At 42.6% G+C, this 22333-nt stretch overlaps 3 protein-coding genes across 6 annotated transcripts in view; all 3 read left to right on the forward strand.

The window, feature by feature from the left end:
- Positions 1 to 228: 228 nt before the first annotated feature.
- Positions 229 to 5518, forward strand: LOC135512025 (zinc finger protein 14-like). Of its 3 annotated transcripts, none has more exons than XM_064933615.1 (7): positions 229 to 392; positions 1650 to 1852; positions 1961 to 2062; positions 2223 to 2318; positions 2443 to 2553; positions 2661 to 2784; positions 2880 to 5518. In XM_064933615.1, the coding sequence occupies exons 1-7, from the start codon at positions 365 to 367 to the stop codon at positions 5327 to 5329; spliced, it is 3114 nt and encodes a 1037-aa protein (XP_064789687.1). In that variant the 5' UTR covers positions 229 to 364; the 3' UTR covers positions 5330 to 5518. The 3 variants fall into 3 exon arrangements, with proteins under 3 accessions (XP_064789687.1, XP_064789689.1, XP_064789690.1); XM_064933617.1 differs by having other exon boundaries at positions 2940 to 5518; XM_064933618.1 differs by lacking the exon at positions 1650 to 1852.
- A 642-nt stretch (positions 5519 to 6160) lies between these two features.
- LOC135512028 (diacylglycerol lipase-beta-like) lies at positions 6161 to 17764 on the forward strand. The gene is made up of 15 exons (XM_064933622.1): positions 6161 to 6874; positions 7254 to 7405; positions 7604 to 7778; positions 7930 to 8197; positions 8270 to 8392; positions 8473 to 8600; positions 10386 to 10512; positions 10626 to 10709; positions 10786 to 10863; positions 11131 to 11211; positions 11303 to 11430; positions 11545 to 11613; positions 13604 to 13676; positions 13807 to 14057; positions 16581 to 17764. Exons 1-15 carry the CDS (start codon positions 6780 to 6782, stop codon positions 16774 to 16776), a joined length of 2028 nt encoding a protein of 675 aa, XP_064789694.1. The 5' UTR covers positions 6161 to 6779; the 3' UTR covers positions 16777 to 17764.
- Positions 17765 to 18010: 246 nt separating this feature from the next.
- The window catches only part of LOC135512029 (C-Jun-amino-terminal kinase-interacting protein 4-like), a 49882-nt gene continuing 45559 nt past the window's right edge, over positions 18011 to 22333 (forward strand). For both annotated transcript variants that reach the window (XM_064933623.1, XM_064933625.1), the window contains exon 1: positions 18011 to 18634. In XM_064933623.1, the coding sequence (XP_064789695.1) occupies positions 18335 to 18634 (300 nt within the window). In that variant the 5' untranslated portion in view covers positions 18011 to 18334. The remainder of the gene's footprint in view (positions 18635 to 22333) is intronic.

A 22333-nucleotide genomic window follows, 5' to 3' on the forward strand; every position in this document is an offset into this window, starting at 1 on the left:
AAGATAGTCGTGCAACCACTCAACAATGGAAATAGTCCGATTCGTAACAACCTAACCTCTACAAAACTAATATTCGAACAAATAAGACGCACGTAGCAAATTAAATGTTCTTGTTGACCAAATTCAATACTCTGATTGACCTCCATACATAAAATCCTCACTTCGTGGTTCTATTTTCGTGGACAGATTTTTGGGCGGAGTAAACGCTCTCGCTTCGCCTCTTCCTCTCTGTCAATGAGCGCTTCCCGAGGCAAGTCTTTGGCGCCTCACATTCACGAACTTTAAGACCGGAAATTAATTCGATTAACCATAAAGCAACACCACAGTTTTTGAGTATAGATGTGACTGGAGCGAATACCACACGATGAGCGGACACATTTCAGGAAAAAATGGTAAAATGCAGTAGAATTTGTGATCCAAGCTAGTAACGCTACAGAGAAGCTAGCTATCTAACTTAGCTAACGTTAGCAAGTGAAGTTCACGTCCTTTTCTCTTTTACCCAATTATCTAACGCTAGCCAGTGAAGTTCACGTCCTTTTCTCTTTGCTAAACCTGCGAACTGTCCGGGTCGAATTGCATTTATTTTAGCCATGTGTAGCTTTAACAAAGAACTCAAGCTAGCTAGTCATGTATTAGCTTAGCCACCACCATCCATTTTTACATTGTTCATCGCAGCGTAGAACGACTGCCCCTTCTCATTAATGCCACGAAGTTCAAGGCCAACCTCGGTAATGCAGGCTGTTGTTTCCAGAAAGAAGGGGACTAATTTAACACCCCGTGCCTAAATGTTTTACTACATTCTGGAGTAAATGGAGATTCTAGAAATAGCCTGCCCACACTTTTTGGGGATTTAAAGGTATACTTCGGTTTCTTGCAAATTAAGCTTTTTGTCTACTTGCTGCCTACAGCCCACATGTCTATGCAAAAGGTGAATTGTTGTTTAATATTTTGTTTATTAGAAACACAATCATGTATTATCTCCTGCCTTGGTATAGACTCTGAGATTAAATAGGTTACTATGTTGCACTCCTATTTCACAGCAATACTGTAGCCTACCCCTACCGTCATAGACTACCTGTCCTTTTACGTTTGAGCATGGTAATTGAGTTGGCAATTGAATGAGCAACGAATAAATAGCCTAATATTTATTGTGGAGTGGGAATACTCAATTCTTGTCAGAAAAAGAGAGACATGCCCTGCAATATGATTATGATTTAGGCCTACAAAATAAAAGTAAAATAAATGGCTCCCGAGTGGTGCAGCTGTCTAAGGCACTGCATCTCAGTGCAAGAGGTGTCACTACAGTCCCTGGTAAAAATCCAGGCTGTATCACATCCAGGCAAAAATAAGGTGGTGGTTAGCACTCCCATACCTAATTGATAAGCTGTTGTCAAAGCTGAAATGAGTATGACATCCGGGCATTATAAAGTATACTACATTTTGGAAATGTTAGACTTCGTTCTACTGTTTAGGATGCTTCCTAGAGTAGCTCAAAAAGCTCATGCTTCATGGAGCAGTTTTTGGAAACATTGCAAGGTGGTGAAGAGCTAAAACGACACTACTTGATCTTGAAATGTGCAACTGAGACTTCACATAGGAAACAATGGGGTGGTGTTATCGATGACCCCGTCTAAATTCCCTGTTTTCAGGTCCCCCTCTTCCTCTCCCCTCTCTGCGCCTCATGGTTCCACCTCTGCGGCTGGTCTCAGCAGCCATCTGGCAAACGGTCCAGCAGAGACAAGTGATGGATTATGGGATGCTGGAGGAGTTTGTTACCATGGTCACAGAGATGGTTCCAGAGCTTCTGAACCACAGTCAGAGGGCCCAACTTATTCTGGGTCTTCGAGCGCGGGTGAGAAGGGGGGGGGGGGGTGTTAATCAAACCATTGGAAAGATGAGATGATCATATTTAGTATTATTGTACCCACTATGTCTCCTGACTGGTTTGCTCTGGTTTCAGCTGGTCCTGGAGTTGTGTTCCTCCAAGCCGATCACAGACCTCCAGACCATTCAGCCACACCTGGACAGGATACAGACCCTCACACCTCTCTGGGGGACACAGGTGAGCTCCTTAGGGCAGAGACTCAGCAAATTTCTGAATCAGTCAGTCTTAGAGATGTCTGATAAGACATGGATGCATTTTGGCAAAAACATATGCAGCCTAAATGACAAGCTATCATCTAGATGTCCTAATGAAGGCAACATGATTTTATGCGTTTCAGGCGACTGATGCAGAGGTAGGATTATCTGAATCCAACTTCCTGGGGCTGGTTCAAACCCTTCTAAAAGACCCTGATGAGAGAGAACATTTCTTCCAGGTCAGTCAGTATGTGGGTATGGAATAGCCATGAGTCATTTCCTCATGACTGCTGTATATTTCAACAATTTAAATAATCTCTTCTGAGAGGTTTTCATAGCTCATATTTCTTTACCCTGTTTTAGGATGTTTTTCCTGTAGAATTTGGTCCCAGTTATGACGAAGCTATCCAGAAACTCGTATGGCAATTTCTTTCGAGGCTTGAGAAGCTACTTCCCGTATCAAGTTTCCAACAGGTACTAGTAGAAATAAACTAAGATCATAGAGGAACCATGGACTTGACATTTAGGCACTGTGGGAATTCTACCTATATTCCTTCTAACTCTGTATTTGTCATTGTCAGGCTTCCTCGCTGCTCAGCAATGTTCCCTCTGTTCTGGAGGAATGTGTCGAGTCTGTGTCTCACCCTCAAGAGTTGAAAACCCTGCTTCAGTACCACAGAGACCTCGGCCTGCTAGACAACAATGGTAGGCATCTTTCAGGACTCATGTAGATGTTAGATATTTTTTCAGTTGGGGACATAAACATCGATTCTTTATTTAACCATACTATCCTTTTCTAGATAATCTGTCTTCCACCGACGGGGACTGCATTCTCTCAGCTCTCTGTCTCCCTCCTGTAGAAAGGGTGGTGATTGCAACAGAACAGACAGAGTCAGAAACACCAGTATCATCCTTGAATGTCTTCATGGATACATTCACCAAAGAGCTGGAGGTGGACTCTGCAACACTGACAGAGTACACAGAGATGGAACCGGGGACAAGTATGGATGTCGTAGAAAGAGAGGAGAGCGTGGAATGTGAGAGAAAGGAAAATGAGGAGGATGATAATGCAGAGTTTGCTGACCCAGAGACTGAAGCGGTGGAACCAGTGTATGAAACTGTGACAGTTTTAGGGGAAGATGGGACGATGGAGCCTTTAGTCAAGAATAAGCTCAAAAGGCACAAAAGAGAGAGAATTGATGCCAGTGGCATGCCTCATGGAAAGAAACACAGAGAACCTAGCCCTGCACAAATGAAAATCATAGACCTGTCTGATAGGATCATAACGTCCATGCTTCACAAGCCCTCAGTGGAGATGCAAAGGATTAATACCACTAACCTAACATTGCCCTTAAGACCAGTGAGAAGAAACAGGGGGTGTAAGATGAAGACCTTGCTAGCAGGAGAACGGAAACAAACCAAAACTGAATTTTCAGAAAAACGCAGTGTCTGCAAAAGAGTTAAAACACCCCAAAACCCCAATACATGCACAGTGTGTGGACGTGTCTTATCCCGCTTTTCAGACATGAAAAAGCACATGCAAACCCATAACAACGGTCGCACCTATCAATGTCGCAATTGTCAGAAGACTTTCAAGCACTTGTACAATTTGCAAACTCACAGAAAGTCATGTCTGTTTGGAACTGGGCAAAAAGAGGAGGTTCCTTCTGGAGAGGGCAGTAGTGCTCTGTTTACTACGTGTGAGACAGAATTCGCACAATCCTCCATAGACCGTAGAACGTGCAAAGTGTGCGGCAAGATTGTGCATCGCATTGGATACTTAAGTACCCACATGAAGATTCACTCAGAGAATCGCCACTATTCTCTCGGAGAAGCGGAAACAGTCCAGAAATCGTCACCTGAAGGAGGGGACACAGAGCCGTCCAGTGGTCTTCCTCTTGAGGCAACACCTGAGGACAGTGACTCGTCCTTCACCAGCAGTACACACCAGGACCCGTCTTACGACCCAGAACCCAGCCAGACCAAAAGACCCAAGTGTTGCAGCACAACAAAGAAGCCTGACCGAAAAACTTTCCAAAAACATATTTGCCGTATTTGTGGTAAAAGCGTGACTGCTGGCGCCTTTGAGTATCACATGAGAACTCACTCAGGCGAGCGCCCTTTCTCCTGCCCTCATCCTCAGTGTGGGATGAAATTCATACACAGCGGAGGTTTGAGGGCCCATCTCAGACGTTATTGCAAGGTTCAGACAGTTGACGCTGCTGAGCTCGACAGCTTCGACATACGTTTTGAATGTGACAAATGTGAAAAGACATTCACTATCCAATCAAAACTAAGGAAACACAAACTTATCCATGGCCCGCTCTACTGCGCAGGATGCAGAAAGGTATTGCCTGACTTACAAACTTTAACCAGACACAAGCTCTGGCACCGGCCTGTTCAGTGCAGCATGTGTGAGGAGAGCTTCATGCTCACAAACCTCAGAACGCACTATCTGGATGTCCATAAGTTCAGCGGGCCGTTTGTCTGCACCCATTGTCCGAAAAGCTACAAGAAGTTCCATTCCCTCATTAAACACGAGATGGTTCATACTGGGAACCTCCCCTTGCAGTGCTCCCAGTGTCCAAAAAGGTTCATCTACAATTATGACCTAGTCGAACACGAGAAAAGGCACTCTGACGACAGGCCTTGTCTCTGCTGGGAGTGTGGCAAGGCCTTTTATACCAACATTGACCTGAAGCAACACATGCAGAATAGCCATGGTGAAAAATCCACAGAGTATCGCTTCCCGTGCCGCCATTGTGGGAAACCTTTCAGGCTTAGTAATTCCCGTGCGAACCACGAGAAGACTCAGCACGGTGGGGTGCGTTACCCGTGTACGTACTGTGGTAAGCAGTTTGTTTGTGCAGATTCGTTGAAAAGGCATGATCTGATTCACACGGGGGAGAGGCCTTTTAAATGCAATCATAAGAATTGTGATAAGGCTTTCAGGTCGAGAGCTGAACTGAAGATACACATGAGATACCATACTGGAGAACGGCCGTTCAAGTGCAACGTCTGTGGAAAGGGCTTTGTTCAAGCCAATTTTCTCACTACGCACAACAGGACTCATACAGGGGAGAAGCCTTATTCATGTTCCCTCTGTGACAAACGCTTTAACTACCATGACTCCCTGAAGAGACACATGTCTACACACTCAAACGAGAAGCCTTATAAGTGCCTGGATTGTGGAAAAGCTTTCGAACGTAAAACGCTGTTGAATGTACATCAACGATCATGTACATCATAGTATTGAAATGTACTTTTTTTTTTGCATAATATAACAAGATGTGTACAGTTGATAAGCTTGTGGCCTGATAAATAATTTCCCAGTTTTTTGTTTAACACGGTCAATCTGTAAATGTTCTTCTTTTTCATATTACTGCAGTTATACTTTTCTTCCATAAGTGAAATTTTAATAAAAGTATAATACAATACATCATTGGAGTTGTATGGTTTTGTGTATGTGTAGCCACACACTAGGAGCTCAGATGCAAAAATGTAATGTCTATTTTAATATGAGAATTAACCAATGATATCAGGCCACACCCGGCCATGATTACAGACACCTGTGTGTGTCTTTTGAGACTATATAAACGAGTCACCCCGCAGTATTTGTCATTATACCCTGATGAAGACAGCTTGTCTGTCAATGTTGGACATCCCAGTTTTGCATCTGAGCTAGAGTGAGTGGCTCCTTTATTTTTCATGTGTTCCACTCCGATAGCCAGCACCTCACCTAAATAGCTGTGTTTCTTTTGCCTCTAGATTTGTGTATGTGTAACCATGGTCCTTTAGTCACTCTCTTTGCCTTAACCTGGGCTACATTGAACACAGTCTGGTCTATAAACAATTATTTAGTATGCAAGTATTTTTACATTGTCTTGTGCTTAGAATGCAAAACAATTTAAAAGTACTTGGAGAGTTTATTTTAACTATGAAAACACCATGACACAGAATTAGCTCATTGAACACATTCATTAAATCCCATGAAACATCATGGAAATATGCAAATGATAGACAACCGAAGTGGAACTGATTCACATCACATCGTTTGATTGGGGGTCTTTTAACAGTCGGACACAATCACAAGAAGAAAAACATTTTGAGCAGGCTATGAGTAGCTTTGTTGTCTGCTCCTATACTGTACTGTCAGCCTGCTAACTATATTAATTATTATTTTTGGGATGTTGTTTTGGTACTTTTCCTCAAATGAATAAACCTACGTTGACGATGGCTTCCAGGAATTTACCAGGAATTAAATGACAGCTGAAGCTGATGCGCAAATCGCAGTGTCATTAGCGCACTGCTTGATAAATTCGCTAGCAAATTGAATTCAATGAAGCAAAAAAATAATCTAGCTGTTATTTTTTTTTTTACAAATCCTTGACATTACAATTAGATTGTGAATAAGTGTGCGGTAGTTTAGCTATAAACGAACTCTTACAATCGCGGCTGGTGACGTTCTAGTGAGCGAAGTGCGTTAGCCTAAATTCGAGAGCAGTCCAATGTCAACACATTAAAGACGTCCCCTTGGCATTACATCAACAACAATTGGTCGATCGAGGGTGTTGCGAAATGGCAATCTTAAAAAAGTAGTGTTTCTTCACCCAGAGATAACAATTAAGAATTTTTAACTTTGGCCAGTTAGCTAGCTGTTCACTTTTACTTGCTAGATAGGGAGATTTCTCTCTGTCAAGATGCCTGGAATGGTAGCGTTTGGCCGGCGATGGGGAATTGCGAGCGACGATCTGGTCTTCCCCGGCTCATTTGAGCTGTTCGTCAGGGTTCTATGGTAAGTGTTGTTGCCACACAATTAAATTTGTCCTATCAAAAGTGAGCTCGACATTAACGGTGCGATATTTAAACTGAGGGATGATTCACAAGTGTTGTCATATAGCACGTGCAGTATTAAAGACTGCTGTCAATCATTGCTACCTCGATCCCACACTGTAGCAACTAGCAAGGCAGCAGCTGAAGGCCCATTCTCTCTTCTTGGTTTGTATTTATTTTATTAGAAAATTATGAAAGCAAGAAAAACAATGTCATCCTCCTTGCTGTGCCCAACCCACAACCTCGTCCCTCCAAAGGTTGCCGCAGTGACCTCTGCTGGTATTGCATTGATGTTTTAATGATCTAATAAAATCAATATGTACCCCTGCCCTGCCCTACAGGTGGATAGGGACACTGGCACTGTACACTCTCCATGAGGGGAAGTTTGACTGTTCTGGTGGGAGAGTTCTACACAGCTACCTGGTGGTTCTACTCATCCTGTTGGCTTTCATCATCCTGTCTCTATGTGCCATCGTCTATGTCAGCGCTCAAGGTGAATCCGGCACACTTTTACTGTTATGATATGATGAGGAATTTACATGAATTATCCACAGAGTTTAGAATTTGTGTTATATGTCAATTTTTTGTTGTTGTTGACCATTCATAATAATATATTAAAAATAAACAGGTCTGTTTATCATAACATATATCGTCAACATGGAACTCATCTCTGATTGCTTTGTTTCCCTAGGGACGATCACTAACCCAGGCCCGCGGCGCTCCATCCCAGTGCTGGTGTACGTGCGGGCGATGCTGTACGTCCCTGAGCTAATTTGGGCCATCCTGGGGGCCATCTGGGTGTCTGATGACAGCCAGGGCTGTCAGCCTGCTGAGGTGGGGGCCGTCATCGCTGCAGTGGTCGCCAGGTGGGTTGGAAGAAATCATTTTTTCCCTCTGAAAGTATACTGTGGTATGTTTACATGTGGTTAAGGCAACACATATCGGCCTACATGCCCCATGAATACACATTGTCAGTTTACATGATGTGAAACATTCTCCTGTCTCCCTCCCTGGCAGTTGGGTTCTGCTGCTGTCCACAGGGGTGGGGGTGCTGTTTGTTTTCGACCCGCTAGGCAGCACCTATCCTGGGCCTCAGTCACAGGAGCTGCCGGGAGTAAGGGACCTGGAGAGCAGTCAGGGCTCACAGCTCCTGTCCACTGCCCGCTCCGTGGCTGTCAGGGTGTGGGAGAGCAGGCTGAGACTCCTCTGCTGCTGCCTGCCTCGGGATGAGAGCCACAGAGCTGCCTTCTCCAGCATAGCTCAGCTTGTCAGTGGATTTTTCTTGGTGAGTAAAGGAAACAGGGTGTGTGTACGTGCATGCACATCTTGTTCATTTTTTTACTTTGTGTAATTGTAGGATACAGACCTGGTTCCCAGTGACATTGCAGCAGGTTTGGCTCTGCTACACCAGGAGCAGGATAAGATGGAGCAGTGTAGAGATCCAGACGAGGCCCTATCTCACAGGCCCTCATCACCTATCGTAAGTACTGGAGTCAGTCAATTAATCAGTGAGTCTGTCCATCAATCAATCAGTTGCCTTGGTGTGTGTGTTTTCTGTAGGCAGAAGATCTTGAGGCAGAGCTGGAGAAGGCAACCCACTGTATGCAATTTGCTGTAGCTGCATATGGCTGGCCCATGTATGTCTACTCCAACCCTCTCACCGGAGCCTGCAGACTCAGCAGGGACTGGTAAGACTGTGGCACCTCTAATTTAATGTGCTCATCCTTAACGATTTTTGAGCTGGGGTGTGAAAGTAATTTGTCCTATATATTTGTTAACAGCAATATCAAGAACAGTGGACATCAGTGTATTAAGTAACTACATGAACAAAAACACAAGCACACATATGTACTGTAAACACATACCGTGGCAAGTATGTGAACCCTTTGGAATTACCCTGATTTCTGAATTAATTGGCCATTAACTTTTTATCTGACCTTCATCTGGCACAACAATAGTCAAACACAGTGTGTTTAAACTAATAACACACAAATTATTGTATTTTTCTTGTCTATATTGAATATATAATTTAAACATTCACAGTGTAGGTTGGAAAATGTATGTTAACCCCTAGGCTAATGACTTCTCCAAAAGCTAATTGGAGTCAGGAGTCGCTAACCTGGAGTCCAATCAATAAGATTAGATTGGAGATGTTGGTTAGAGCTGCCCTGTTCTATAAAAACACTCACACAATTTCAGTTTGCTATTCACAAGAAGCATTGCCTGATGCGAACCATGCCTTGAACAAAAGAGATCTCAGAAGACCTAATATTAAGAATTGTTGACTTGCATAAAGCTGGAAAGGGTTACAAAAGTATCTCTAAAAGCCTTGATGTTCATCAGTCCACAGTAAGACAAATTGTCTATAAATGGAGAAAGTTCGGCACTGTTGCTACTCTCCCTAGGAGTGGCTGTCCTGCAAAGATGACTGCAAGAGCACAGCGCAGAATGCTCAATGAGGTTAAGAATAATCCTAGAGTGTCAGCTAAAGACTTACAGAAATCTCTGGAACATGCTAACATCTCTATTGACGAGTGTACGGTACGTAATATACTAAACAAGAATGGTGTTTGTGAGAAACACCACAGAAGAAGCCAGTGCTGTCAAAAAAAACATTGCTGAACGTCTGAAGTTCTCAAAAGAGCACCTGGATGTTCCACAAAGCTACTGGCAAAATATTCTGGGGACAGATGAAACTACAGTTGAGTTGTTTGTAAGGAACACACAACACAATATGTGGAGAAAAAAAGGCACAGCACACCAACATCAAAACCCCATCCCCACTGTAATGTTTGGTGGAGGGAGCCTAGACAGCTTGCTATCATCGACCAGAAAAATTAATTCCCATGTTTATCAAAACCTTACATTCTCCTGAAAAATGTCAACTGTCCGCCAATTGAAGCTCAACCAAAGTTAGGTGATGCAATAGGACAACGACCCAAACCACACAAGTAAATCAACAACAGATTGGCTTCAACAGAAGAAAATACGCCTTCTGGAGTGGCCCAGTCAGAGTCCTAATCTCAACCCAATTGAGATGCTGTGGCATGACCACGAGAGCAGTTTACACCAGACATCCCAAGAATATAGCTGAACTGAAATAGTTTTATGAGACGAATGGTCCAAAATTCCTCCTGACCGTTGTGCAGGCCTGATCTGTTACTACAGAAAACATTTGGTTGAGGTTATTGCTGCAAAGGAGGCTCAACCAGTTATTAAATCTAAAGGTTCACATACTTGTTCTCACCCTGCGCTGTGAATGTTTACATGGTGTGTTCAATAAAGCCATGAAAACATATAATTGTTTGTTATTAGTTTAAGCAAACTATTTGTCTATTGTTGTGACTTAGATGATCAGATCAAATTTTATGACCAAATTATGCAGAAATCCAGTTATTTCCAAAGGGTTCACATACTTTTTCTTGCCACTGTATGTACTGTAAACACATATGCCCATATACTGTATGTTTCAGCTGTAAGACCCAGTCTGCTGAGTATGACATTGTCGGAGGAGACAATATGGGCTGCCATTTCTCCTCCGTCCTCCACAGCACCGGCCTACAGTACAGAGACTTCATCTACGTTAGCTTTCACAACCAGGTACTTCAACTCAGGGAAAATCTCAATTGAGATCCTATTCCCCCATTAGTGTGCTGCCCATTGGCCAGTGTTGAATTCTCTAGTTCTGATAAATATAACTCTGTCTGTTCCAGATCTATGAGATTCCGTTCTTTGTGGCTCTGGACCATAAGAGAGCGGCAGTACTGGTGGCTATCAGAGGAACACTGTCACTACGGGTGAGACTTCTCATCACTCTAAACCTCCTGTCTATCCATCTCAATCTTTCACTAGTTAATGTACATTTCTGTGTAGGATTTGCTGACTGACCTGTCTGCAGACTGTGAGAACCTTCCAGTAGAGGGAGTGTCAGGAGCATGCTATGCTCACAAGGTGGGTGGAATAATCACATTACATTTACATTTTAGTCAGCTCTCACCCAGAATGACTTACAGTTGTGAGTGGGTACCTTTTCATACTTTTTTCATATTGGCCCCCGTGGGAATTGAACCCACAATCCTAGTACTGCAAGCGGGGTCACGGGACCAAACTTAACTTCTATTGAGCTTTAATTTCTTAGAATTTCTATCAAATCATAACTCATCTACCAAGGGAGGTATTGGTAGACATGAGCTGGCTGTAACCTTTTATGTTCCACAGGGCATGTCTCAGGCAGCCAGCTACATCTGTAAGAAACTCCTCAACGACGGCATTCTAAACCAGGCTTTCACCATCGCGCCTGTAAGAGCCCTCACCTTTCCTCTCTCGGATAAAGTACATTAGTTGTATATAACCCTAAAATCACCAACTGTGTGTGTTTGTGTTTTTTTAGGAGTACAAGCTAGTCATCACAGGCCACAGTCTTGGAGGGGGTACAGCCTCTCTCCTGGCCATTCTATTACGGAGCTCCTTTCCCACCTTGCAGTGTTACGCCTTCTCTCCACCAGGGGGACTCATGAGGTAACAAGTTCAACTAATCAAAAGAATGCATGTTTAGCATTACATCAAGCGTTGATTTAACTTGGTGTAATGTACATAGTATTAGATTGATTTCCCTCTGTGCTCTCTCTGCAGTAAAGCCCTGGCTGATTTCTCCAAGGAGTTTGTAGTGTCTGTGGTGCTGGGGAAGGACTTGGTGCCAAGGTGAGGAGGAGAGGAGCCCCCCTCAACCCATCCCTCTGGTTATGGAGACCCTCTGTGCTCCCATGTTTATCTCAAACAAACTGTGTTTTATTAATGAGTTTCTGTTATGAGTTTCTCACTATTACACATTATTAGGGGTGGCAGGTAGCCTAGTGGTTGGAGCGTTGGACTAGTGGGTTGCAAGATCGAATCCCCGAGCTGACCAGGTAAAAATTTGTTGTTCTGCCCCTGAACAAGGCAGTTAACTGTTCCTAGGCCGTCATTGTAAATAAGAATTTGTTCTTAACTGACTTGCCTAGTTAAATAAAGGTTAAAAAAAAAATAAAATAAAATTATACTAGTACACACAGTGGACCAGGATAGGGAAACACTTGTTCCTTGTGTGCATGTAATAATAATATGGGCCATTTAGCTGATGCTTTTTATCCAGTGACTTAGTCATGCATACTTTTTACGGATGGGTGGCCCCGGAAATCGAACCCACAACCTTAGCAGTGAATGCTCTACCGACGGATCTACAGAGGGCCATGCTCTACTAACAGATCTACAGAGGACCAATCTAGAATTGGCTTCCTATTTTGCAACAAAGCCTCCTTCACTCATGCTGCCAAACATACCCTTGTAAAACTGATTATCCTACCAATCCTTGACTTCAGCGACGTCATTTACAAATTAACCTCCAACACTCTACTCAGACTGCATCCAATTTGCTATCACCGTGTCATCCGTTTTGTCACCAAAGCCCCATATACTACCCACCACTGTGACCAGTATGCTCTCGTTGGCTGGTCCTCGCTACATATTCGTCCCCAAACCCACTGGCTCCAGGTCATCTATAAGGCAGAGCTTTACCTAGCAAATACTTATCTCAGCTCACTGGTCACCATAGCAACACCCACCCATAGCAATCGCTCCAGCAGGTATATTTCACTGGTCATCCCCAAAGCCAACACCTCCTTTGGCCGCCTTTCCTTCCAGTTCTCTGCTGCCAATGACTGGAACGATTTGCAAAAATCTCTGAAGTTGGAGACTTATCTCCCTCACTAACTTTAAGCATCACCTGTCAGAGCAGCTTACCGATCACCGCAGCTGGACCCAGCCCATCTGTAAATAGTCCATCCAACCAACTACCTACCTCATCCCCGTTTTTGTTTTTCTGCTCTTTTGCACACCAGTATTTCTACTTGCACATGCTCATTTGCACTTATCACTCCAGTGTAAATTGCTAAATATTAATACTATTTGCCTATTTATTGCCTTACCTCCTTACTTCATTTGCACACATTGTATACAGATTGTTCAATTGTGTTATTGACTGTGTTTGTTTATCCCATGTGTAACTCTGTTGTTTTTGTCGCACTGCTTTGATTTATGTTGGTCAGCTGGCAGTTGTAAATGAGAACTTGTTCTCAACTGGCCTACCTGGTTAAATAAAATGTTTAAAAAAAATGGCCTACTGACTGAGCTGCAGAGGACCATGCTCTACTGACTGAGCTGCAGAGGACCATGCTCTACTGACTGAGCTGCAGAGGACCATGCTCTACTGACTGAGCTGCAGAGGACCATGCTCTACTGACTGAGCTGCAGAGGACCATGCTCTACTGACTGAGCTGCAGAGGACCATGCTCTACTGACTGAGCTGCAGAGGACCATGCTCTACTGACTGAGCTGCAGAGGACCATGCTCTACTGACTGAGCTGCAGAGGACCATGCTCTACTGACTGAGCTGCAGAGGACCATGCTCTACCGGGTGTCAGTGTGTCGACTCCAGTGGAAACTCCTGATTTCTGAGTCTGAATGTGAAAGGGCTATGGTGTACGATGGAGACTATATATTTAAGATCTGTCCCTTGTTACAGGCACACAAAAAATGACCGCAACTCCACCGCCCTCTCAAACAATTTTTTTCTCTTGAGTTAGCGTTCATGTGCTTGTTCTGTGTTTTGTTGAAAAGCTGCACATATTTCATTTTCTCTCTCTCCATCTCTCAGGTTGAGTTATCCCAACATGGAGGACTTGAAGAGGAGAATACTAAAAATGGTATCTAATTGCAATAAGCCCAAGGTGAGAACATTATCATTCAAATCCAAAATGAAGTTTATTATGAGTAAAATGATATGGGCAGAATCGTAACTATGGAGAGGGACCTTGATGACTTCTTCCATCTCCTTTTCTCTCTTCCACTCCCTCTCAGTACCGTATCCTGCTCCAGGGCTGTTGGTATGAGTTGTTTGGGGGAGAGCCTGATGACTTCCCTACTGAGATGGACAACAGACGGAAGGAGGAGCTTAACCAACCGCTTTTGGGGGAGGAGTCACTGCTGATTCGCAGCTCATCATCCTATCAAGGCCTGGCTTCTGAGGAGTCACCTGTACACGGCTCCCACCTGCCACTTTACTTACCGGGACGTATACTGCACATTACAGAGGACGGGCCGGCACGGAGGTGTGTATGAGGCACACACACACAAAGTTAACTTTTTTTACAACCAGATCTGTATTTGGGATTTTATAGAAGTGTTCAGACATTTTTTGTAATGTCACTTGTTTTTGAGAAACTTACTCCACCCGGTGAGACTTCATCGTTCTGCAGTATGGGGGCTTGAACAAAACATGAACAAATGCTCCAAAAACACCCAAATACATCCTTTTAGAAACGGAAACACTCTCAGTATAGTGATGCGGGTCTTTTAGATGTTGTACACATCAAATTGTGTAATTCAGACTTTTTCTGCAACATTATGTTCCATTTTGTTGTGAGTTGAGCGATACCTCTCCCTCCATTCTCCACACAGCCTACACAGAGCATGGAACACCTGGATAGGGGAAACTACTCAAGTCATACAAAATGGAATATAACATTACTAATTAAGTTCAGAATTACACCATTTTGGTTGTAAAAAAAAAAAAAAAAAAAAAAAAAAAGTGAACTTTTCCTTGCATGGAGTCTTTAATGTTATTTTGAAATCATCACTTTGTCTTAATAAATCACTGTTTGTTTATTTATTGAAAATAACTTTTGGATCATTTATTTCCCTGAGCCTCCTTTGTTTCTTGAAATGCTTGCTGATCGTGTGGGCATTAGGAAACAAATTTGAAGATGCAGTTGAGGTCGGAAGTTACATACGCTTAGGTTGGAGTCATTAAAACTCGTTTTTCAACCACTCCACAAATGTCTTGTTAACAAACTACAGTTTTGGCAAGTCGGTTAGGACAGCTACTAAGTGCTTGACACAAGTAATTTTTCCAACAATTGTTTACAGACAGATTATTTCACTTATAATTCACTGTATCACAATTCCAGTGGGTCAGAAGTTTACATAGACTAAGTTGACTGTGCCTTTAAACAGCTTGGAAAATTCCAGAAAATGATGTCATGTCTTTAGAAGCTTCTCATAGGCTAATTGACTTCATTTGAGTCAATTGGAGGTGTACCTGTGGATGTATTTCAACGCCTACCTTCAAACTCAGTGCCTATTTGCTTGACATCATGAGAAAATCTAAATAAATCATCCAAAACCACAGGGGAAAAATGGTGGACCTTCACAAGTCTGGTTCATCCTTGAGAGCAATTTCCAAATGCCTGAAGGTACCATGTTCATCTGTACAAACAATAGTACGCAAGTATAAACACCATGGGACCAGGGCAGCCGTCATACCGCTCAGGAAGGAGACGTGTTCTGTCTTCTAGAGATGAATGTACTTTGGTGTGAAAAGTGCAAATCAATCCCAGAACAACAGCAAAGGACCTTGTGACGATGCTGGAGTAAACGGGTACAAAAGTATCTATGTCCACAGTATAACAAGTCCTATATCGACATGACCTAAAAGGCTGCTCAGCAAGGAAGAAGCCACTGCTCCAAAAACGCCATAAAAAAGCCAGACTACGGTTTGCACCTGCACATGGGGACAAAGATCATAATTTTTGGAGAAATTTCCTCTGGTCTGATGAAACAAAACTAGGACTGTTTTGCCATAATGACCATCGTTATGTTTGGAGGACTGGTGCTGCAGGAGGGACTGGTGCACTTCACAAAAAAGATGTCATCATGAGGAAGGAAAGGTATGTGGATATATTGAAGCAACATCTCAAGACATCAGTCAGGAAGTTAAAGCTTATTCGCAAATGGGTTTTCCAAATGTACAATGACCCCAAGCATACTTCCAAAGTTGTGGCAAAACGGCTTAAGGACAACAAAGTCAAGGTATTGGAGAGGCCATCACAAAGCCCTGACCTCAATCCTATAGAAAATTTGTTGGCATAACTGAAAAAGCGTGTGCGAGCAAGGAGGCCTACAAACCCGACTCGGTTACACCAGCTCTACCAGGAGGAATGGGCTAAAATTCACCCAACTTATTGTGGAAGGCTACCCAAAACATTTGACTCAAGTTAAACAATTTCAAGGCAATGCTACCAAATATTAATTGTGTGTATGTGAACTCCAGACCCACTGGGAATGTGATGAAAGAAATAAAAGCTGAAATAAAGCATTCTTTATACTATTAATCTGACATTGCACATTCTTAAAATAAAGTGGTGATCCGAACTGACCTAAGACAGGGAATTTTTACTTGGCTTAAATGTCAGGAATTGTGAAAAACTGAGTTTAAATGTTTTTGGCTAAGGTGTAGGTAAACGTCTGACTTCAACTGTATTTACAAACACAGCCCTGATTGGCTGATAGGATGGTTTCGAGCCTACCCCCCTTACCCAGATGAATAGTCATGGTCTATTATAATCAGACCACATTGTGACACACACATTCCAGGATTTTTTTTCAATCAGCTCTTACATAAAAAGGGCATTATCATTTTCAAATTTGTTTTGACCTCCGTGTGGAAATATGTAGAAGGAAAAACAACAGGAAAATCATGTTAACTACACTGCCACTTTAAGTACATTACATCCATGTCTGCCTTTGTCATTGACCAAAGTCCTCCACTTTTTCTTACCCTTCCTTCCTCCTAGGTCCTGTTTTTCCCAGGTGCGTTACCGGGTGGAGTGGTCCAGTGAAACAGTGTTCCGTAGTGTTCTCATCAGTCCCAGGATGATGGCCGACCACATGCCTGACGCTGTGCTCCTGTCGCTTCGCAGTCTGACACAGGACAGGCCCTTCAACCTCTGCCCCTCGTCGCTTAGCAACAGCCACCTCAACGTCATCTGATTCACACTGCTACACACACACCTGGACAGGACAAGCCTAACTGTCTTTCGCTAGTCTGACCCCATTCTGTCCCCAGTCCTTCTGTTCCAGTCCTGTTTCTTCCTTTCCCCTGTCTATAATCCCCCCAGCTTCTGTCCCTGTTTTGTCGCCACCCCATGAGGGGTTCCTCAACAGCCAAGTCAAAGGGGCAAGACAATTAGACTCATCAATAAAAGGAATGTGCAGGACAGTCTTTCTCACTATGACATTGGAAAGGGAGTTGCAATTTGATTATTTATTTGTAGTCATCATTTGTTGCCAATTCATTGGTTATTGCTTTCTTCTTTTGAGTAATTCCATGAAAAACTGTCATTGTGTCGTTAACATCAAAACGTGCTTTGTGTACATAGTTAGATATTATTGCAGTGTAACTATAATTCCAAAAGTGTACATTCAGATTTTATTTTGACTATTTTTTTAGGTTGCTGGTTTCGAAGAGATTATTTGTTGATTTTTTAACAGTGGTTTGTCTTTGTCCTGTGCTGAATGTCTGAGATTTGAGGAAGAAATGGTCCTGGACCACAGATCTACGATCAGATTATCCTCCCCCTAACCATTAGGGTGATGAACAATATCTGACCCTGTATAAGTGGTTGGGGAAAACTTCTACCTCAAAGATCAGGGTGAATAGTGCCTATGCATCACATAACAATAAGTCTCACCAATACTCTCGATGCTTGACCAGTGTTCTGTTTTGCTCCATGTATGCAGAATGAGTAGTGCATGAGACAAATGAGTTAATTTGCATGAAAACAATTTCTGGGTGATATGAGGTAACCTAAATTACTCCAGTTTCATAACACATTTTCTGTTAACTTGCTATTTACATATTATTACATCATCAGGTAATTCAACATTGATAACAAGTCACAGTAATGTAGTAGTTAACATCCTGAATTGTGTATTATTTCGTTTGACGATACAAATAAAAGCATGTCATGTTTCTGTAGTTATTTTTGTTTCTGGAGGCAGCTTACATTATTTATCGAAGCAGCTTTTTTAGACTACCTGTACATTGATGAGGCACATTGAATAAAGATGTCCAATTACAGATATGACCAATGTTGATGGGAATGAAAACTGGCACAAATTACAAAATGTTTCCAAAATATAAAAAATTATTAAATTTTCTCCCCTCAAACCCCAGCCCGCTTTTAGCATGTGACGTCACCATGACCGGAGCCAGTCAACAACACAGAAGCTCATCTGTTGGGAAGTCGTGAAGGTAACTAAGAAGCGGAGCCAAGTAGCAACCGAGATACTTTTCTATTTAGCCCCCTTGTAAGTCAACTGTCCATATGAGAAAGGGACCGCAACTTGTTGAAAGTCGTTCATTGTACTATTGTTTATCTTCTCCGTAGCTAATGGTAACTCGGTTATATTTTAGGGACACTATTTGGTCTCGCTACACCACAGAAATATAGTTGGGTTGGTGCTGGCAGTTTTTCTTTCACAATTAGCGTAACGTTTTCCTCGGCTACTGTTAGCCCGCTAGCTGGCGAGAAGAGAGGACAAGAAAATGGAGTTGGACGATGGAGTTCTTTACCAGGACGACTCTGGCAGTTCGGCGATGATGTCTGAACGGGTTTCGGGTCTGGCGAGCTCAATTTACCGAGAGTTTGAACGGTTGATCTGTCAGTACGACGAGGACGTTGTGAAAGAACTCATGCCGCTCGTCGTCGCAGTGTTGGAGAACTTGGACGCGGTGTTCGCGGACAACCAGGAGCACGAAGTTGAGTTGGAGCTTCTGAAAGAGGACAACGAACAACTTGTTACCCAGTATGAACGGGAGAAATCGCTCAGAAAATCTACAGAAGAGGTGGGTTTTGAGTCCTCTACTGTCTAAGAGGGAAAAGAAGGACAAGTTAGTTGATGGAAAAGCTTTGCATGCTTCCAATTGCTAGACCACTAAAGTTAGCTTTGACAGTTCAAGCACACGTAATATTCCACAACAAGCAGCACATACATACTGTACCTAGTAAGTTTTCCAATTTGAGATAACTCTCAGCTAGCAGTGCATGTTTCTTAGGAGAATTTGCGAACCGTTTGCTAGCTATATATATACGCTTGTTTGTTAGCTTTAATCCCCTAATATGCTAGCATGCATGCAAACTATGGCAATGTTGGTAGCCTGTGGGCTAACCTTAAAGCTATAGCAGTCTGACGCCAGGAAGATAATGTCATCTGGCTGCAACAGCTGATACATATGCCTCATTTAGCACTGTTGCAAATATTATGGCAGGTGACACATTACTGTACTTAAATAATTTACGCTATACGAATGCAGCTCCACCCAAGGAGAATGACATGTTTCTCATAATGGGTCAGGACGGAGTGGTGGGTCTCGGTTGACTCCTTTTAGGTCACAGCTCCAGATAGCTGTAAGCAGGTTTGCCAGGTCTTGAAAAAATGTGTAGCCCAATGACCCCTCAAACGGCTCATATGGCCGGGAAAACTAGGCCAAAATTATTTTTCTGCAGCAAAAGACTGGTATCATTTATCCAAGAATCCCTTTTCGATAATGCTATGAGCGAATTAGGAAGGAATATCGATGTAACGACGTAGGCTAAGAAGCAAAATGTAGTTTTCCTTTAAAATAATAATTACAGTGAGTTTAAGAATGTCAGAAGAGAAAATTATAATTTGTCCATATTATTTCATTTTCCATCAATGGATGTCGATTAACTTGTTTTGACTTCTATGATTAAGCAATAAGGCCCAGGGAGGTGTGGTATTTGGCCAATATACCACTGCTGAGGACTGTTCTTAGGACACAGCCCAGAGCCCTGGTATATTGGCCATATACCACAAACCACTGCCTTATTGCTATTATAATATAATAATAATAATATATCCCATTTAGCAGACGCTTTTGTCCAAAGCGACTTACAAGTCGGCTGGGGCCAGTACTTTTGCATATGGGTGGCCCCAGTGGGAATCGAACCCACGACGCTTGGCGTTGCAAGCGCCATGCTCTACCGACTGAGCCACACAGGACCCATAAACTGGTTACCAACATAATTAAAACAGTAAAGGTATTTTTTTGTCATGCTCGTGGTACATGGTCTGATATACCATGGCGTTCAACCAATCATCATTCAGGGCTCAGACTACCCAGTTTATAATTGTAAATAAATCCAGTTTGCATGTACACAACTATAGATACATTCTACAGGAGAGTTTGAGTGATAAAAGTTGGACAGACATAAAAAATTAATCTTTGGCAATTTTCTGGCAATTGTGCTGCTATTATGTGCCAGATGTTAAGACTACAAACTGTTATAAATTGCCTATTTGCGAGTGATTCATTTCAATAGGCATAGGCTGGCTACTGACTAAAATCTGAGATAATAATTGCAATTCAACTTTGCCGAGCTATATGCAGGTAGCCTATGGCCACTGATATCCCAGTATCTCATTTTAGGGAAAATTGTATTTATTTATTCGTTATTTTACCAGGTAAGTTGACTGAGAACACGTTCTCATTTGCAGCAACGACCTGGGGAATAGTTACAGGGGATGAATGAGCCAATTGTAAATTGGGGGTTATTAGGTGACTGATGGTTTGAGAGCCAGATTGGGAATTTAGCCAGGACACCGGGGTTAACACCCTTACTCTTACGATAAGTGCCATGGGATCTTTAATGACCTCAGAGAGTCAGGACACCCGTTTAACATCCCAGCCGAAAGACGGCACCCTACACAGGGTAGTGTCCCCAATCGCTGCCCTGGGGCATTGGGATATTTTGTTAGACCAGAGGAAAGAGTGCCTCCTACTGGCCCTCCAACACCACTTCCAGCAGCATCTGGTCTCCCATCCAGGAACTGACCAGTACCAGCACTGCTTAGCGTCAGAAGCAAGGCAAGGCAGCAGTGGTATGCAGGGTGGTATGCTGCTGGCAACAAACAAAAAAAGCCCACAATGAAACTGTGGAGGATGATATATTTGCGATAGAGCTATGACCATGATTACAATTGATTACTTCCAAATGAATTTAACATGGCCATTAATAATATCATAATAACACAAGGCTACAACAACAAACTGAAGTTATAAGCTATTTATTAAATCTGTTTGCCAGTTCTGATAGGTTACACAAGTGGCACAAATTGATTTTCAATGACTCCAGTGATATTGTAATTTCAACATATTTATTGTACCAAATTGTAGGCTACAGTAGCCTACAATGGCATATACATTGATAGCCTACAATGGCATATACATTAATAGCCTACTTGATGGCCAACAGATGAAAAACTATCATTCTCCATATTTAATGTCAGTTTTTGGACTTTTTTCCCCATAACAGAAGCATGTAATGTAACTTCCATTTCAAATTTTACTCGTGCAGGACTCAAGACCCAAGAACTGAGCATGCATAAAACCCTATGCTTGATATGGTTTTCCATAATAAATGTTGACATTAGAATGCAGTTTATTTATACCACCTCTGAGCGAATTTATCTAAAGCAGTTTTTCAGTGCTTTGTTGCCGTTATCAGTTCTTAAGCTTTAATATGTTTTATGGAAAGAGATTTGGAAATAAGTGTCTCCACAATGACCAATATAAATAGCCTACCTACAACTGGTAAGCAGTTGCCATGACGTGTGCGAGTGATGCTCTAGCTCTGTGAATCAGTTGTCCGCTGCAGCAGTCTCAACCAGTGTTCTCAACACTCCCTCAGTAACAGCCTACCTCACTGCCTGATAGTCAGCAGCATCAGGTTATATTATAATTATTATTTTTTTAAGAGAAATGCCATGGCGGCCGCAGTGCAATTTAGAAGTATCCCAAAAACCCGCAACATCGTTTTGAAAGTAGCCCAATTTCGCAAGGGAACCGCATACATGGCAATCCTGGCTATAGGTATGGCTAGGTTCGAGCTTTCTGGCTAGAGACATTTATCTGGTTGACTTGCTACTCTCTTTCCCTTTCATACACAAACCAAAATCCCACTAATTTACTATGCCCAGTTTTTATACAAGCTTTTTTGTATATCTGTAAGTGGTAATGTGTAAAATCCATGGAAAATGAAGTCACCTATACCCATTTCAGACAGAAGATGTTACATTATGTGTAAAAATAAATAAATAATAATATAGATAAAGCAATGTTTATGACCCCATTTCAAGCAGCCCCTTATTTATCGCTTTGTTGCAGGTGTAGCAAGATGGCGCTGAAAGATAGGGCAGCCATTGTTCTTGCTCCATGAACAACTTTATTACTGTTATTTCTTACATTACTAGCTCAAATGTTTTGTGTTATTACATACAACCGTAAATAACTTTTGGATATCAGAGCGGCGGTAACTCACTAGCATTATGACCAGGAATAGGACTTTCCCGAATTGGATCCTTTGTTTGTACCCCCCAGGGCAATTGAACTTATTCCATAGGCTGCTCCAAAACACCGCTGGCGGAGAAGAGGTATTCGTAGTGGACTCCTTGTCCGACTCAGGTGGCGCACACACCACCCACGGCTTCCGAGTATATTACTCGCTAATGTTCAGTCTCTGGA

This window comes from Oncorhynchus masou, chromosome 24 (genome assembly GCF_036934945.1).
Source record: "Oncorhynchus masou masou isolate Uvic2021 chromosome 24, UVic_Omas_1.1, whole genome shotgun sequence".
Taxonomy (NCBI): domain Eukaryota; kingdom Metazoa; phylum Chordata; class Actinopteri; order Salmoniformes; family Salmonidae; genus Oncorhynchus; species Oncorhynchus masou.

Excerpts from the sequence above, each read along its gene's own strand:
- LOC135512025 (XM_064933615.1), top strand. The coding sequence starts at position 365 with ATGAGCGGACACATTTCAGGAAAAAATG. Across the intron at positions 393-1,649 it reads ACACATTTCAGGAAAAAATG|GTCCCCCTCTTCCTCTCCCC; the intron begins GTAAAATGCAGT and ends CCCTGTTTTCAG. Across the intron at positions 2,785-2,879 it reads CGGCCTGCTAGACAACAATG|ATAATCTGTCTTCCACCGAC; the intron begins GTAGGCATCTTT and ends ATCCTTTTCTAG.
- LOC135512028 (XM_064933622.1), top strand. The coding sequence starts at position 6,780 with ATGCCTGGAATGGTAGCGTTTGGCCGGCGATGGGGAATTGCGAGCGAC. Across the intron at positions 6,875-7,253 it reads CTGTTCGTCAGGGTTCTATG|GTGGATAGGGACACTGGCAC; the intron begins GTAAGTGTTGTT and ends CCTGCCCTACAG. Across the intron at positions 11,614-13,603 it reads GGGAAGGACTTGGTGCCAAG|GTTGAGTTATCCCAACATGG; the intron begins GTGAGGAGGAGA and ends TCCATCTCTCAG.